The sequence below is a fragment of the Papilio machaon genome, chromosome 25, assembly GCF_912999745.1.
Source record: "Papilio machaon chromosome 25, ilPapMach1.1, whole genome shotgun sequence".
NCBI classification, from domain to species: Eukaryota; Metazoa; Arthropoda; class Insecta; order Lepidoptera; family Papilionidae; genus Papilio; species Papilio machaon.
This window is the reverse complement of record NC_060010.1, coordinates 1724248-1738384: the sequence shown is the minus strand read 5'-3', so window position 1 is coordinate 1738384 and position 14137 is coordinate 1724248. Positions and strand designations below refer to the sequence as shown.

Sequence of the window (14137 nt, the reverse complement as noted above, 5' to 3'; positions counted from 1 at the left end):
ATGTACATCTTTGTATTTACATAATAAATTTTATTTAAACCTTTACAACGTGGTTCCAAACATTTGTCAAACGTTTATAGCCTGGCATAAAATGTTTGTCAATCAAAAGGGAACAGAGTAATTCCAAATATTTGGCAAATATTTAGAGGTGGATATACATTTCTAGCACATGTTATATATATTTGTGTGAGGATCGACTCGGGGTACATAGTCGTCCGGCAATCCGTACAGCCAGAACTGATACGATAGAGATGTTATGCCGCTGAACACGAAAGATAGAGATATGTGATCCTGAAAACATATAACATTATTGTGAGTTTCTATTGTCTTAAAACATGTACATAAACATCATATATATGTAATGTGATTCGATTCGTATTTTTATTTAGTTAATTTTAAAATTATGCCTATTAGTGGAAGCACGGATTTAGGATTATGTTTTGAGGGCATTTCTTACTGTTTATCTTACTAATTTTATAAATGTGAAGGTTTAGATGGATGGATGGATGTTTGTTAGATGGTATCTCTAGAACGGATCAACAGATCTTGCTGAAATTTGGCACAAATGTAATACATAGTCCTTAAGAACGCGCTGGCTACTTAATAAGTTTATTTTGAATGCGGCAAAAGTTGGTATTAAATTAAAATATTAATAAAACATATTAAAATTTACCTGAAGGATACCCCCAGATGTGATATATCCTCTACTGTAGGTGTTATCTATCGTAATTGATACATTGAATTTGGTTATCACATCGTTACTCTTTATGGTTTCCTGGTAATGAGAAGAAACATTTATGAAAAGACAAAGTGTGTTAAGTTAATCCTTGCGTTTCCACTGCCGAAAGACTATTTTGTCATCTTCTCATTCTCTTTGGAAAAAACAGAAACAATTATATGATGTGACAGGTGTTTCGGTAACGACAGTAAACGATTACCAAATGTTTAAAGCTACACTGAAAATACATTTGACAAATGTTTGAATCCATGGTATAAATGTTTGACAAATGTTTTTTATCCCTTTCTTTCAAAGAAAATGAAATGACAACATGTTTCGTGGCATGTGTTTTGACAGTGGAAACTAAAGATAACGTAAAAATATACCAACATTCTTGTCAGGATAGGACAAAACTAAGTTAACGTCTTGTTTTGGGAATACCCACGATTTGGAGCCGAATGTCAGCAGCTTTGAATCTGGAAACAGAATAATTATTAGCTGGGGATCCAATCCTAGTTCTCGTCCCCTTCGAACTCCATTTCAATAGGAAATGGAAAGGGGAACTAGCGAGGGAGAGGATGGACAGGAAAAGAATATTTTTCTTTTAATAATTTCCTTTTACTATTAGGAGAAACCTATAATTTAGTATTAAATAAATTTAAAATACATAAAAACTATACTTCTGGTAGAGTTTCGTGCACTGATCTCTATAAATGGACTGGCTATAAGACGCAGTATTTTCATTCTCGCCATTTTGGCACTGATGATAGCGATTGTACCAGTGGTGTGGATTCGAACTAATAATATAAATAAAATTAAACATCACGTAACATCAACAGGCGCGTTTAAATCAAAACGAAGCAAAAGCTATAATTTCCAAACAATCGCCTATCCATTTAAAGAGATCAGTAGTTTGACACGTGTTTAGTTAGCAGTACTAAAGTTTATGTATGCTTTTCCTCGTTAATTTTAATATTATATTTGATCCTCTTTGTACATAATACAATACAAAAATTACTTACTACTCGAATCATTCCATGCGCAGTGATATTGTTTCAATGTCATATGAATTCTGCCATTTGTTATTTCATTTTCCGTATTAGATTCATTGTGCGAGTCTTCTAGTTCAGTTATATCACTTGGGTATGATTGTACAAACACGATAGTAACAATAAACAAAATTATACGCCATAACATTATAGAGATAAAATTTTATAACCTTTAATAATCAACTGTAATATTTAATTTATATAACTAAACTAAGGTAAAGTAGATTAAACAATATTATTGATTATTTTCTTGATAAACGACATTTCAATTTAGTTGATAATAGTCTGATTTTTTGTGGATAGATAAAAAACCTACGTAAAATTACGGCACAGCACTGGCTCTATCTTTAAAAAGAAATGACATAGATCTAGGGAAGAAATGTTTCGAAATTTGGAGTAATTTTGTTTTTTTTTACCATTTTTTCTTGTTTACCATTCTAAAATGACAATTTAAAAAAATATAACATATAACCAAATAAAGCAAACTTTAATTTGCATTTGAACATTATTGTGTTAAGCATTTCGAAGCCACATTACATTAATTAATATTTTTAGATAAAGCATTTTGCTACATCAAGCATGACATTTTGCTCTTATTTTTAACAGTTGTGGTAGACGTCAGCAACAATATCTGTTACATTAATGGGTCGGGTCGATAAGTTAAATACCACGACTACACAAAAGACAGGCGTGATATGGAAGTGTATCCGCGTTTCGTCTGATGAGTGTGCGTACTGGAGGTCTAATTTTACCCTTTTCCCACCCTTTTCTTACAAAGAAATGATGTCAATTGTATTTGACGGAGGAGCAAACGCATAGGATGGAGATAGATCCTCTTTCAGCCACTCCTTCGTCAATTAAATGCAGGCAACGCTTCTGCAATGACAGATGTCTTTAGGCAGTAGTCGCTTTGTTATTTAGGCGAATTCAGTTGACTGTTACCTTGTTTGTCAACTTATAATATAAATTTGACAAGTTTATAAGATTCAGACGGTCATTTAATATGAAATATACGCTAAATTCCAACCAAATTGGGGTAGAATTTACGGAGATAAAATTAATAGGTTCCAAACAAAAGAATACCGAGTCCCTCGCATTAAGTCTATTTAAATATTATTACAGGGTCATTATGTTCACGCCTCACTACGCATAGAACAGGGATATCTATAGAGTTGCTAATACTTTTATATTTAAAAAAATATATTTTCGAATCCACTCATTATAATCTTAGAAACGTTGATATTTATTTAAGAAAAAAACATGTTTTTACTAGTCTCTTAAATTTACAAAAATAATCTATCATCAATTCTAAAACATCTAATTAATTTAAGGTTTTTTGCATCCTAAATTAATTGTTACATTTAAATCCGAGATATATAACCTTTGGAGACCTAATCCGAAGCACAAAAGTGAGGCATAAAAAAGGCGAAGGCTTCTTGTTGGGGTAATGTTGCGTCACGCACACTAATGACATTTCGAAAATCGACGCTTGATTGGACGTCAAATTCGTATGAAACACTTCAACTATCTTACTTATATATATCTTACTTCTTACTTATATTATAAACTAGCTTTTACCCGCGACTCCGTCCGCGCGGTATAAAAAAAATGCATCCAAGATAAAAAAAGTTCTTATGTCCGTCTCCTAGTTCTAAGCCCCATCAATTTTCAGCTAAATCAGTTCGACCGATCTTGAGTTAAAAATAGTGTAACTAACACGACTTTCTTTTATATATATAGATGCGAATGTTGGGATGGATGGATGGGTGGATGGATGGATGGATGTTTGAAGGTATCTCCAAAACGGCTCAACGGATCCCGATGAAATTTGGCATAGATGTAGATCATAGTCTTTAAGAACACATAGGCTACCTATTAAGTTTTTTTTATTCCGCGCAGACGGAGTGGCAGATTACGGCTGCTAGTAGGTTGTAAATCTAAAACCTAAATATTATATTTTATGCTGAAAATTATAAGAGCTTAACAAAAGGTGTTTTGAAATCGCTCGACTAAAATTAATAAACTTTTAAGTTAAAATTAGTGGTAAAACAACTCCTATCATATACAAACTCTTCTAGGTAATATAAGACCGATACAAACAGTCGAAAGTTTTATTTCAAGTAAGTGATATAAAGAATAGATTGTCTTTGTTTTTTTTCGTATTCAATCGTTTAATTTATCTGTGCCGGTGCGTTATCGTTATTTATAGCTGTAGCAACCAATACTATCTTAATTAGTTTACAATAAAACTAAATCTTTAGGATCACCTTAACAACCTTTATAACATCTTAAAGTATTTTAATCAATTGCATAATAAAATATTGTACATTTATGAGAAATTTTATAAAAAAATAATAATATATTTTGGAAGGGGTATCGTTGGAATTTATTACAATATAAATATACAAAAAAGTCAGTGTTTGTTTAAATATTTATTATTTACAGTACTACTTTTTGCTTTTCACAATATTTTTTTTTTCGCATTTCATGTGTACTTTTATTGCAAAGAAATTTCCTTATTAATTACTTGTGCAATATTTTGCGTTCATATTATCTTGCTATTATTTAATGCCAGGAGTTGAGCCCAAGCTTTATTTTGTACTATACCGTGTGTGACATAATACCGTAAAATTAATAATAGGAAAGTATATTACATATATTAAATGCTTACATTAAATTATTGCAAAAAATCGTTTATTTCTACGCCATATATCTCTAGAGTAAAATTGTAACCACTCCACAGAGCACTTCTAAGATGTACATTCAAATACGTGTAACCGATCCCACCATAATCAATTTCAGCCGAAGCACCATTGTCTAAATTGTCTATTATATTAATAGAGGTAATTAAATTACCCCTTTCCTCATTATATTTTGGGAAAGCGATGTCCTCACTTCTTATAAAATAAGGTCTTTTAACATGATCACTTCGATGTAACAATCTGTCATTCACGAAACGGGAACCTTCGAAAACACTTTCTGATATTATTCTATCCGTCGTCATAATTATGACAGTGAAAAGGAACAAAAATAGGCGTTCTGACATTTCGAATTTCGACTTTTTGACGTTTATTAGTCACAGCACTATTAATAATTTTTGGTACACAATAAACGATGAACTCGTTTTAATTTTGAAGACGTTTTTTTATATGTTGCAACACTGTTATTAATAAATAATGGATCGCAAACGAATGAACTTTGTTTTGAGTAATTTAAAGACGCATTTGCCAACGTCACTGATACGTTTAAAATATTTTATCAATATTTGATTATATATCAGGTTATAGATAAAAATATGATAACGTACACATTAAACGAAATGTACAACTTGATAAGACAACTAATAACTTAGTCACAGAAACCGCAAATGTATTTAAAATTGAAAAGATAAAAAAAAATAAAGATTATTATTACTATAGTTGATATTACAGTACTGGAATATTCATAATAAAAAACATACTAACAAAAAAACTATGTGAAAATGTATTTAGGCAAACCTAAGCCTAAAGAAAAAAACGCGTTATTAAAATTGTTATTTAAACGTCAAGCATTCGGTCTAAGTGCCTAGCGGAGTCTATAGGTTTTTTTCTTTCTAATTATGTTTGACTCAGTCACCATCGTACTTATAAATGCGTATGTTTGGATGTTTCCTTGAAGGTATTCAACACGCCGGCATGGATCTAGATGAAATTTTGTATAGATTTATAAGACAGCCTGAAAGAACACAATGGCTACATAACAAGACAGTTTTAAAATTCCGCACATACGTAGTTGCGACAATATCTAGTTTTAGAAAGAATTCGATTTTAATAATTATTAAAATCGTTATAAAATTATTAATAACATATTCAACATCTTTACTTATTTCAAAAACCATTAAAAACAAATTAAGAACAATTTAAAACAAATTGCTCACCAATTAAGTGCATATAAATATCGAGATTTACAACAAAATATTATCAAACAACAAAATGGCGTCGAAGGGAATACTACTGGCTGCCATTTGTATTTTCTACCTGGCAACACAGGTTCAAGGGAACGGAGATTTGACAGCTGGTTATACATATGGCGCCACAAAGATCCATCATGAGATTTACACCAAAAAGGCTTTGCCGCTACAAAAAAGAGTTGAAGAAATAGAAATAAAAGCGCCACACAATAAAACCATACAAGCGGTAGTTGTAAAAGATTTAAAAGGTAACGGAGAGAGTTACATCAAACGAGGAGGTATTGGAATGGACAGTGTAACTCTGAAATTGAAAAGTGAAAAAGGTCATGGATTTAAATTCTCTGTTGATGTTTATGCGTAAGATATTATAAATGTCTAATACATAAATAGAAAGAAAAATGAGTTTATAAAGAGAAAGTATTTGTATTTTTGTAACGTATAAATTCAAAAACTAATGGTCGACGATTTCATAAATTCTTTCACCAATACAATACTACAATATCATTAATTAACATATACTATATTAAATATGTTTTATTTATTTTTTCATCATCATCATTATTCTTGTTTCGTTTCCGTGTTTCCGTCCTTCATATCAATTAATAATGTTCTAAAATATTGTGTAAAAATGTCTTCCCAATCAGGTTATTAGTAAGCTAGCCATTCATAACATGTTGTTTTATATACTTTAACAGAGGTAAATTAGATTTTTCTATATTTAAATTGTTATCCGTTCCATTTGACTTATATATTATATTGTATTTACTTAGCCAGGTTACAGACTAAAAATAAATTATGACAATAATTTCCACAGACTGAGTAATTAATAGAGACGTCCAAACGTTTGCACAAACCATTCAGTCTAGCCGCCTGGCCACAGTAGAGCATTATTTTAATTAATTGTCTATACAAATTATATAAATACTACCTTATTCTAAAGGAATAGAGTTGAGAATAAATTGGCAACACTGCAAATGGACCAGTCGTCGATAGTAGTGACCTCTGTCCTCTCGCTATCCTTGTTGATACTAACTGATACTCTGTCAAAGTGTATTAAAATGTTAAGGCTCGGCTTACATGCCACTTGTGTTTTTTTTTTCATAATTATCTCTCAGTACTTATCCCACTTCCCTACTTCCAGAATTATCTATCTTCCGTCTTTTCAATCGACACGTTTTTAAGTTGTCTTTTCGATAAAAAAACCGTAATCAAAAAGCACCCTAATATTAATTTTGCTATCATTTAAATTCAGAAAAAAGTTTTTAAAACTATTCATATATAATAATACTAGCTGTGAGCCGTGACTCCGTCTACGCGGTAAAAAAAACAGTATGTAGCCTATGTGTTCTTCCAGACTATGTTCCACACGTGTGCCAAATTTCATCAAGATCCGTTGAATCGTTCCGGAGATACCTTCTAACAAACATCCATTCAACTTTCGCATTAATAAAATTAGTAATAATAATGTGTTAACTTATCTTAAAAAGCCTATACGTAATGTTTACTGTTCTAATAAAATCAACTATTCGGACACATTTGACCTTTTATCAATCAGTATACAACTTTTAGTAAAACTCGATTGACGTATTTATCGATTTAAAAACGATGTCTTTAAAAATTATTTTACTAATTTGTACAATAATAACCATAGTGAATTGTAAAAATGTAATAGTTGGTCAGACTATTAACGAAAATAACCAATTGATTAAATTCGTAGAAGAAACAGTATCAACGAACGCTATACCGTTTTTTAAACGTGTTACCGAAAAAGTGTACGAAGTACCACAGGTGTATGGAAATGAAAAAATCAAAGGAATCGTTATAACTGATTTGGATAACGGTTTAGCACAACCGTCTATTACATTGGGTGGTCTTGGTTTTAAATTTGTTAATATCAAATTAAAAAGTGAAAGAGGTTCGGGATTCAATTTTGTTATTGAAATATATGTGTGATTTGTTCGGATATTTTTTTTATGTCTTAATCTTCCATTACTTTATAGTACATAGTTTATGCCAGATATCGTTTGGATATTAAAAATATGTTAACAGACTTATAAATCAAATAAACGAATATATTTTATACTATTTGGATGCCATTTTACATTCATTTATTTACATTACATTTTACTTATTTAAAAAGAAATACATCTCGCTCTATATCTATGCCAAATTCTATGAAGATCCGTTGAGCCGTTACGGAGATACCTTCAAACAAACATCCATACATCCAAACATCCGCATTTATAATATTAGTAAGATTCATCACTGTGTTACTCATACCGACTACCTAATGTAGTCGAGTTACAAGGAAAAAAACCAAACATGATCCATATATATGTCACTGACAAATCGCGTACGCCGTACGTCTATAAATTACCTAGACAAATCATAAAGATTCCACAATTTTCATATCGAATGAATTCATTCACAAATTGACGTGTTATTTACACTTTTTAAAAGGTTACACTTAATTTTCTGTGCACATTTAAAAAAATAGAAATTCAATGTCATCTGTACCCGCCAGTCAAATTCTAGAAAGGCAGCGTACACAATTTATTAGTGGCATAAACGTGCATAACATAGCTTGTAGTAATTTGACCTCCTGACTGGCCTCAGCGATTGTACATATAAAACAGTCTTCATTTTAGCTCCCAACAAAACACACGTGTTACAATGAATTATAAATTATTTTTAGCATTTGTTGCTTTATTATCTTTTGTTAACTGTAAAAGTGTCATCGTTGGACAGATATACGATCATAATGGTATAGTTAGAAAGGTATACGACAAAGTTGTGGAAACATCTGGAATACCATTTGTAAAGAGAGAACAAGAAGTGTATTTTGAATATCCACTAGGAGATCAGAAAATAAAAGGGATTGCTATAAAGGATTTGGAGAACGGACTCGCGGAACCTTCTATCAATAGAGGCGGATTGGGTTTTAACTTTGTTAATATAAAATTGAAAAGTGAACGTGGTTCGGGATATAAATATCTGATTGAAATCTACGCGTGATTTGTGATGTGTTTTGTGACGTAATTAAAAGAGACTGTTTTATTTTTGTTTTATTTATATACAGTTTATATTTGTCTTTTAAAATGTGAGATCTTTTCAATATGTCTTGGTGAATACATTTGTGAAGTTTTTCTTTAATGAAAATACTCTAAATATAAAATTGAATATAGTTTTATCTATTTTTGTGATTTATTTCGTACAATCCGATAACTTATTTCAGATATTTGAAACTTTAAAAGTAGATTTGCATAAAAAGTTGTTTGTCTCGAATTGTTTTGTTGAAGTAAAAGATAATAAGATAACCTTTAACTTTTATAACAAAACTGAAAAGTCTTTTTAGATATGTTATAAAAAAGATAACATAAAATTTAATACAATACTTTAGTAATTGAGATAATAATTACTTAATTAAACTCGTTCATTTAGGAATTAAAATTATTGTAAACATTACGTGACTTTTCACCTCTCGGTACTTTACCCAGAGTCATGTACATTCAAGGATGTATATTTCTATATAATGGTATATCTATATAAAATATAATTTGACGTCAACAATGCGATTAGGTTGAAAACTTGTTATAACATAAATACGGAGTGATAGCTCTTGTTGTGATGGTTTGCTGTACAAGATTCGATTCTAAATGGGTAGCGAATTTAATTATTTAACTGTACTGAATGTGAATTCAATGATGTCACTCGAGTAACCTTTGTAGATCAGTTTTCCTCTTTCCTTATAAGCGACAGATGAGTAATTTGGAATGCGTCTTGCGATCTTTATTATGTACCAAGGATAAGTTGTTTTTTTTTTAAAAAAAAATGAGCAACAGCAAAAGTAGCTGCCAACCAATACGATATAAAAATAAAAAAGTTAACAATACTTTTTTTTTATTAAAAAACAAACATGCCAGCATGCATACTTAGTTATTAAAATAAATAAAAATATTAATTCAAACGATGGATTTGGTTATTCATTATGATGATGAAGGTTGACAGACATTTTGGTTACCTAATATTTTCTAGGATAAACTTCTGGATAATAAGCTGCTCCCTTACTGTAGTACTGCGCATTTGGATTGTTAGTGAACACTTCGATTTCAAATTTATAACCTCTAAGAATTGATGGACTCTTCAAACCAATAGTGACACTCTTCTGTCCAACACCACCACTCTCTATAAAAGCTTCTCCATCCTTGTCATCCCTTAAGTCAGTAACAAAAACAGCAGTTATTACTTCGTTTAAAGGCGCGTTGATTATGACGTCATCAGTCCTTTTCCATAACGCGGGATCAGCTTGTTTAATCTCGCTGTATAATTTCTTCGATTGTGATGAAGTGAATCCCAGACGAATGTCGTTGCAATTCGCATAGGAACTGATGTAAAATAAGACGATAATGGCTTGACAAAGTTTCGTGTACATTTTGGTAGTACGAAATGCGTTGTAGTACTGATCCTACTAGAATGAACGTACTGACTTATATAATGGGGAAACAAACAAACAAGTTCCATGATATCATAGTGACCATTTAAAGATTTATGTTAATACGTTAAAAATATGAGTGACGAATAAAGTTGTGTACACATAAGGTATGTTTTTTTATCTACGGCATGAAATTACCAGTAGCAAAAAGTAATCTATACAATTAGTAAAATTTAAGTGTCTGTATGTAATATTAAAAAAAACATAATGTACTCGTATTTGCGATGTTTATAAAGAAAAAAACATTTTTAATTTTTTTTCTGTCTGTGCACAAATCCGCGGCTAGTTTTTTTTATCTTGCGTTATTCAAGTCGCTGGCAACCGCTAGTCTATATTACTTCTTATATATAAAATTCTCGTGTCACGGGGTTCGAACTTGAACTCCTCCGAAACGGCTTGACAGATTCTCATGAAATTTTGTGAGCATATTCAGTAGGTCTGAGAATCGGCCAACATCTATTTTTCATAACTCCCCCCCCCCCATTTAGATTTTTTTAACTGCGCGCGGACGGAGTCGGATATTATAAACAGGATTGTTTTGTTTGTTTGTTTGCGTTAATTAAGCTCCGAAACTACTGAATCGATTTGAAATTATTTCACTCTTAGACTACTATCTATCCCAGCTTGTTATAACCTATGTTTATCCCAAGATGTTTTTTTATTTTGTGTGGACGAAGTCGCTGGTAATCGCTAATCTATAGTATATCTATATATATAAAAGAAAGTTGTGTTAGTTACACCATTTATAACTCAAGATCGGCCGAATCGATTTGACTGAAAATTGGTGGGCAGGTAGCTTAGGACCAGGAAAAGGACATAGGATAATTTTTACCCCGTTTTATATTTTTTATTCCGCGCGGACGGAGTCGCGGGTAAAAGTTAGTATATATATAAAAGAAACTCGTGTTAGTTATACTATTTATAACTCAAGGTCGGTCGAACTGATTTAGCTGAATATTGATGGGGAGGTAGCTCAGAACTAGGAGACGGACATAGGAACTTTTTTTATTTTTGTGTGCATTTTTTTATTCCGCGCGGACGGAGTCGCGGGTAAAACCTAGTATAAAATAATTTCCAGTCTCAAGTAAATACTAAGTAGAATTAATTTAATTATGACCTTGAGAAAATTTATTCATTAAAGTTTGTAATGTATTTTACCATATAAATGTCCTCTTAAAATAACAATGTTCTATTTTAATTATTCAATTGAAATATTTCCATGAACAGATTCATGTAAACTAAGCTTAATTTTCAATTATCCAACGTCAACTAATTTTCATCAGAAATCACATCGTATATAAATGTTGAATCATATCTCATAAGACTTTGCAAAACAACCGCTGTTACGTGTTTTAATTTATATTATTAGAATCATTAAAAAAAATTCTAGACCGAGATCGTTCATCTAATTGTGTCACGTATAAAGGAAAATACTTCAAAGAATATTTAAGAAATCTTATTTATATGAAAAGTATTTAAAACAATATACTCAGGGGAAGATATAAATTCAATAATCTTCCAATTTTTTAAATCACTGAAAACGTTTTGGTAGGCTATAAAGTAATAGGAGATACCAATGTATTAAGTAAGTAATTCGGACACCCACGTGAAAGGTCCTCTTTTCATTCGATCAACTAAACCGACAGAAAGATTTTCAAATATACATGTACATTTAATATTGTCAATAAATACATTAAATCACAAAATTTACTACACCCTTTATTACTTTTTCACAGAAGTGACATATTCTCATAGAGTTGTTAATTATAAAAATACACAAACCATAATACATGTTTTCTACTCCATTTAGATCCACACCATAGTACGTAATGGTCGTTAAGATGAGAATTTTAATATTTGTCGTGTTATTATTATTATCTGTGACAAATTCCCATGATTTATTTCTGGGGTATCCTGACGTGTCTTCGAAATTAATATACAGTAAAATACATCAAGAAAATCCAGCAATATGGGTACGATCAGAAACCTTCACAGTGAATTGTTCGACAAATGAAATTATAAATGCTATAAAAATAGTTGACTTGAGGGATGATAAATGGGGTGAATGTTATATAAAAGGAGGTGGGATTGGAGAGAAATTTGTCAAGATTGAACTTGATAGTCCCAGTGTATTCCGCGGATACAACTTTTGGGTTGAAGTGTACGCTATTAAGACGAGCTATTTCTTGTACAATCATGGTAAAAAGTGACTTTGTGATTATTTTTATTTATTTTTACTTTGTTTGGTAGTTTATTAAATTTGTTTTAAAATATTGTTCGTTTTATTGCTGAAGACTGATAACATTGAAGTGTAATAATATGTAATTAGTTACTATTATGTTATGTTTTAGGTACAAGTTTTGGAACTGAATTTGTTTATTTCTTTATGCCTCACTTAATTATTCTAGTAACTGACCAGAAACCTCAATATCTTCCTACCTCCTCTATTTTAAATTTCTAGTCTAGCTTCTATATCAAAGTTGGTAAGAGTTAAGGATATAATTATAGAGTGACGAAATATAATGTGAAGGATGTTTGATGATATATGAATTGTCTTTTTTGTAGAAGTCAAATTGTAGGAACGTGAAATGAACCTATATTATTATTACTTCACAAAATGGATGTAAGCTAAGCGGGACTACAGATTATTGGTGTACTTTACTTCCGATAGGGGGAGGTGTATAATTAGTGTATTAATACAAATTTTGTCGGTGATGATACATGGTGATTTTTACAAATATTCGTGCTAGTTCCACTGTCCTAGGTTGCAGTCCTTCATTAATTGAGGAGGACAGGAGACTGGTAGTATATCTTTATTTATATGCTAGCTGTGGCCCGCGGCATTGTCCGCGCGGCATTTTAAACTGTTAGCTGTGGTAAAACATTTATACATTCAAACTTTCGTTTTTATAATGAATAACAAGAAAGATAAGTTTATAAGCAATGTTAGGACGTCCTATGATTTCCGTGAAAATTCTAAATAATGTTTACGTTTTCAAAGGAAGTTTCTAGTATATACATATAGAGCTATGTATTAATGAGCTTGTTTGTTTGTTCGTCACGACGTTACGCGTACGTCTTGTGACACGTCAAGATCGTGATGGATATAGGATGGTTCTTTTGTACATTTGTTTGTATACGCTATCTGGGGAAACGTTTATGTAACAAATAACTAGAAACGTAATTAATTTAAATTGGATAAAATCGATATGAAACTTGCACACAAGTGCGAAGAAATTAAGAGGTGTGTAATCTGCTATAATTCTTATAAATTTATATTTATTTTTGCACTTAGAGTCTATTAGTGTAGGATTATTATGAGAAATCTACTCTCCGATAACTACTAAAGTAAAGCTTCAGATAAAGAATATTGAATACTGATGCTTGCTTCACTCTAACATAACACTATCCATTTAATATATAAAACAAAGGTACATTCATTAGCGCATCAGTGTGAAACTGTACCGAACGAAACGACAATGAGGCTGCTGACCATTTTAACGCTCTTCTGTGTCCTGGCCGCCGGGTACACTCAAAGCCATGATCTTGTACTCGGTCAGGCGACATACGGTGACGTCATCATCTACAAAGTCAACGAATACAAGTACGGGTTCCCGTTCTTCGTGAGAACGAGTATACTGGAGTATCCAGAACCTGGACAAACAAACTTCGCGTATATAAAAGCTATATATATCAAGGATAATGATAGAGATGGGACAGGCGGTTGGCCGACGGTATCCGCTGGTGGTGTTGGTCAGAGATTTGTCAAGATTAAACTAAAGAGCCAAAGAGGTTATGGTTTGAATTTCACGGTCACAATTTACGGAAGATATTAAGTCTGATCGAAATGTGCCAAAAGTATTATGTTGTTGTTTTCATTTTTATTTTTAATAAATATATTTATTGATTGTTAATGTTGTCTTTTTAAA

General features: G+C 31.3%; 2 protein-coding genes across 2 annotated transcripts; one reads left to right on the top strand and one right to left on the bottom strand.

Moving 5' to 3' along the window:
- LOC106713458 lies at nucleotides 1-1945 on the bottom strand. Its single transcript, XM_014506271.2, has 4 exons — nucleotides 1741-1945; nucleotides 1109-1194; nucleotides 674-775; nucleotides 1-291 (listed from the first exon to the last, which is right to left on the bottom strand). The coding sequence occupies exons 1-4, from the start codon at nucleotides 1913-1915 to the stop codon at nucleotides 163-165; spliced, it is 492 nt and encodes a 163-aa protein (XP_014361757.2). The 5' UTR covers nucleotides 1916-1945; the 3' UTR covers nucleotides 1-162.
- An 11709-nt stretch (nucleotides 1946-13654) lies between these two features.
- LOC106721092 (probable salivary secreted peptide) lies at nucleotides 13655-14122 on the top strand. Its single transcript, XM_014515964.2, has one exon. The coding sequence runs from the start codon at nucleotides 13688-13690 to the stop codon at nucleotides 14042-14044; it is 357 nt and encodes a 118-aa protein (XP_014371450.1). The 5' UTR covers nucleotides 13655-13687; the 3' UTR covers nucleotides 14045-14122.
- Nucleotides 14123-14137: the final 15 nt, after the last annotated feature.

Coding starts and splice junctions, on each gene's coding strand:
- LOC106721092 (XM_014515964.2), top strand. CDS start 13,688: ATGAGGCTGCTGACCATTTTAACGCTCTTCTGTGTCCTGGCCGCCGGG.
- LOC106713458 (XM_014506271.2), bottom strand. CDS start 1,915: ATGTTATGGCGTATAATTTTGTTTATTGTTACTATCGTGTTTGTACAA. Junction 1,195..1,740: donor CGCATGGAATGATTCGAGTA/GTAAGTAATTTT, acceptor TTCTGTTTCCAG/ATTCAAAGCTGCTGACATTC. Junction 292..673: donor CATCTGGGGGTATCCTTCAG/GTAAATTTTAAT, acceptor ATATGTTTTCAG/GATCACATATCTCTATCTTT.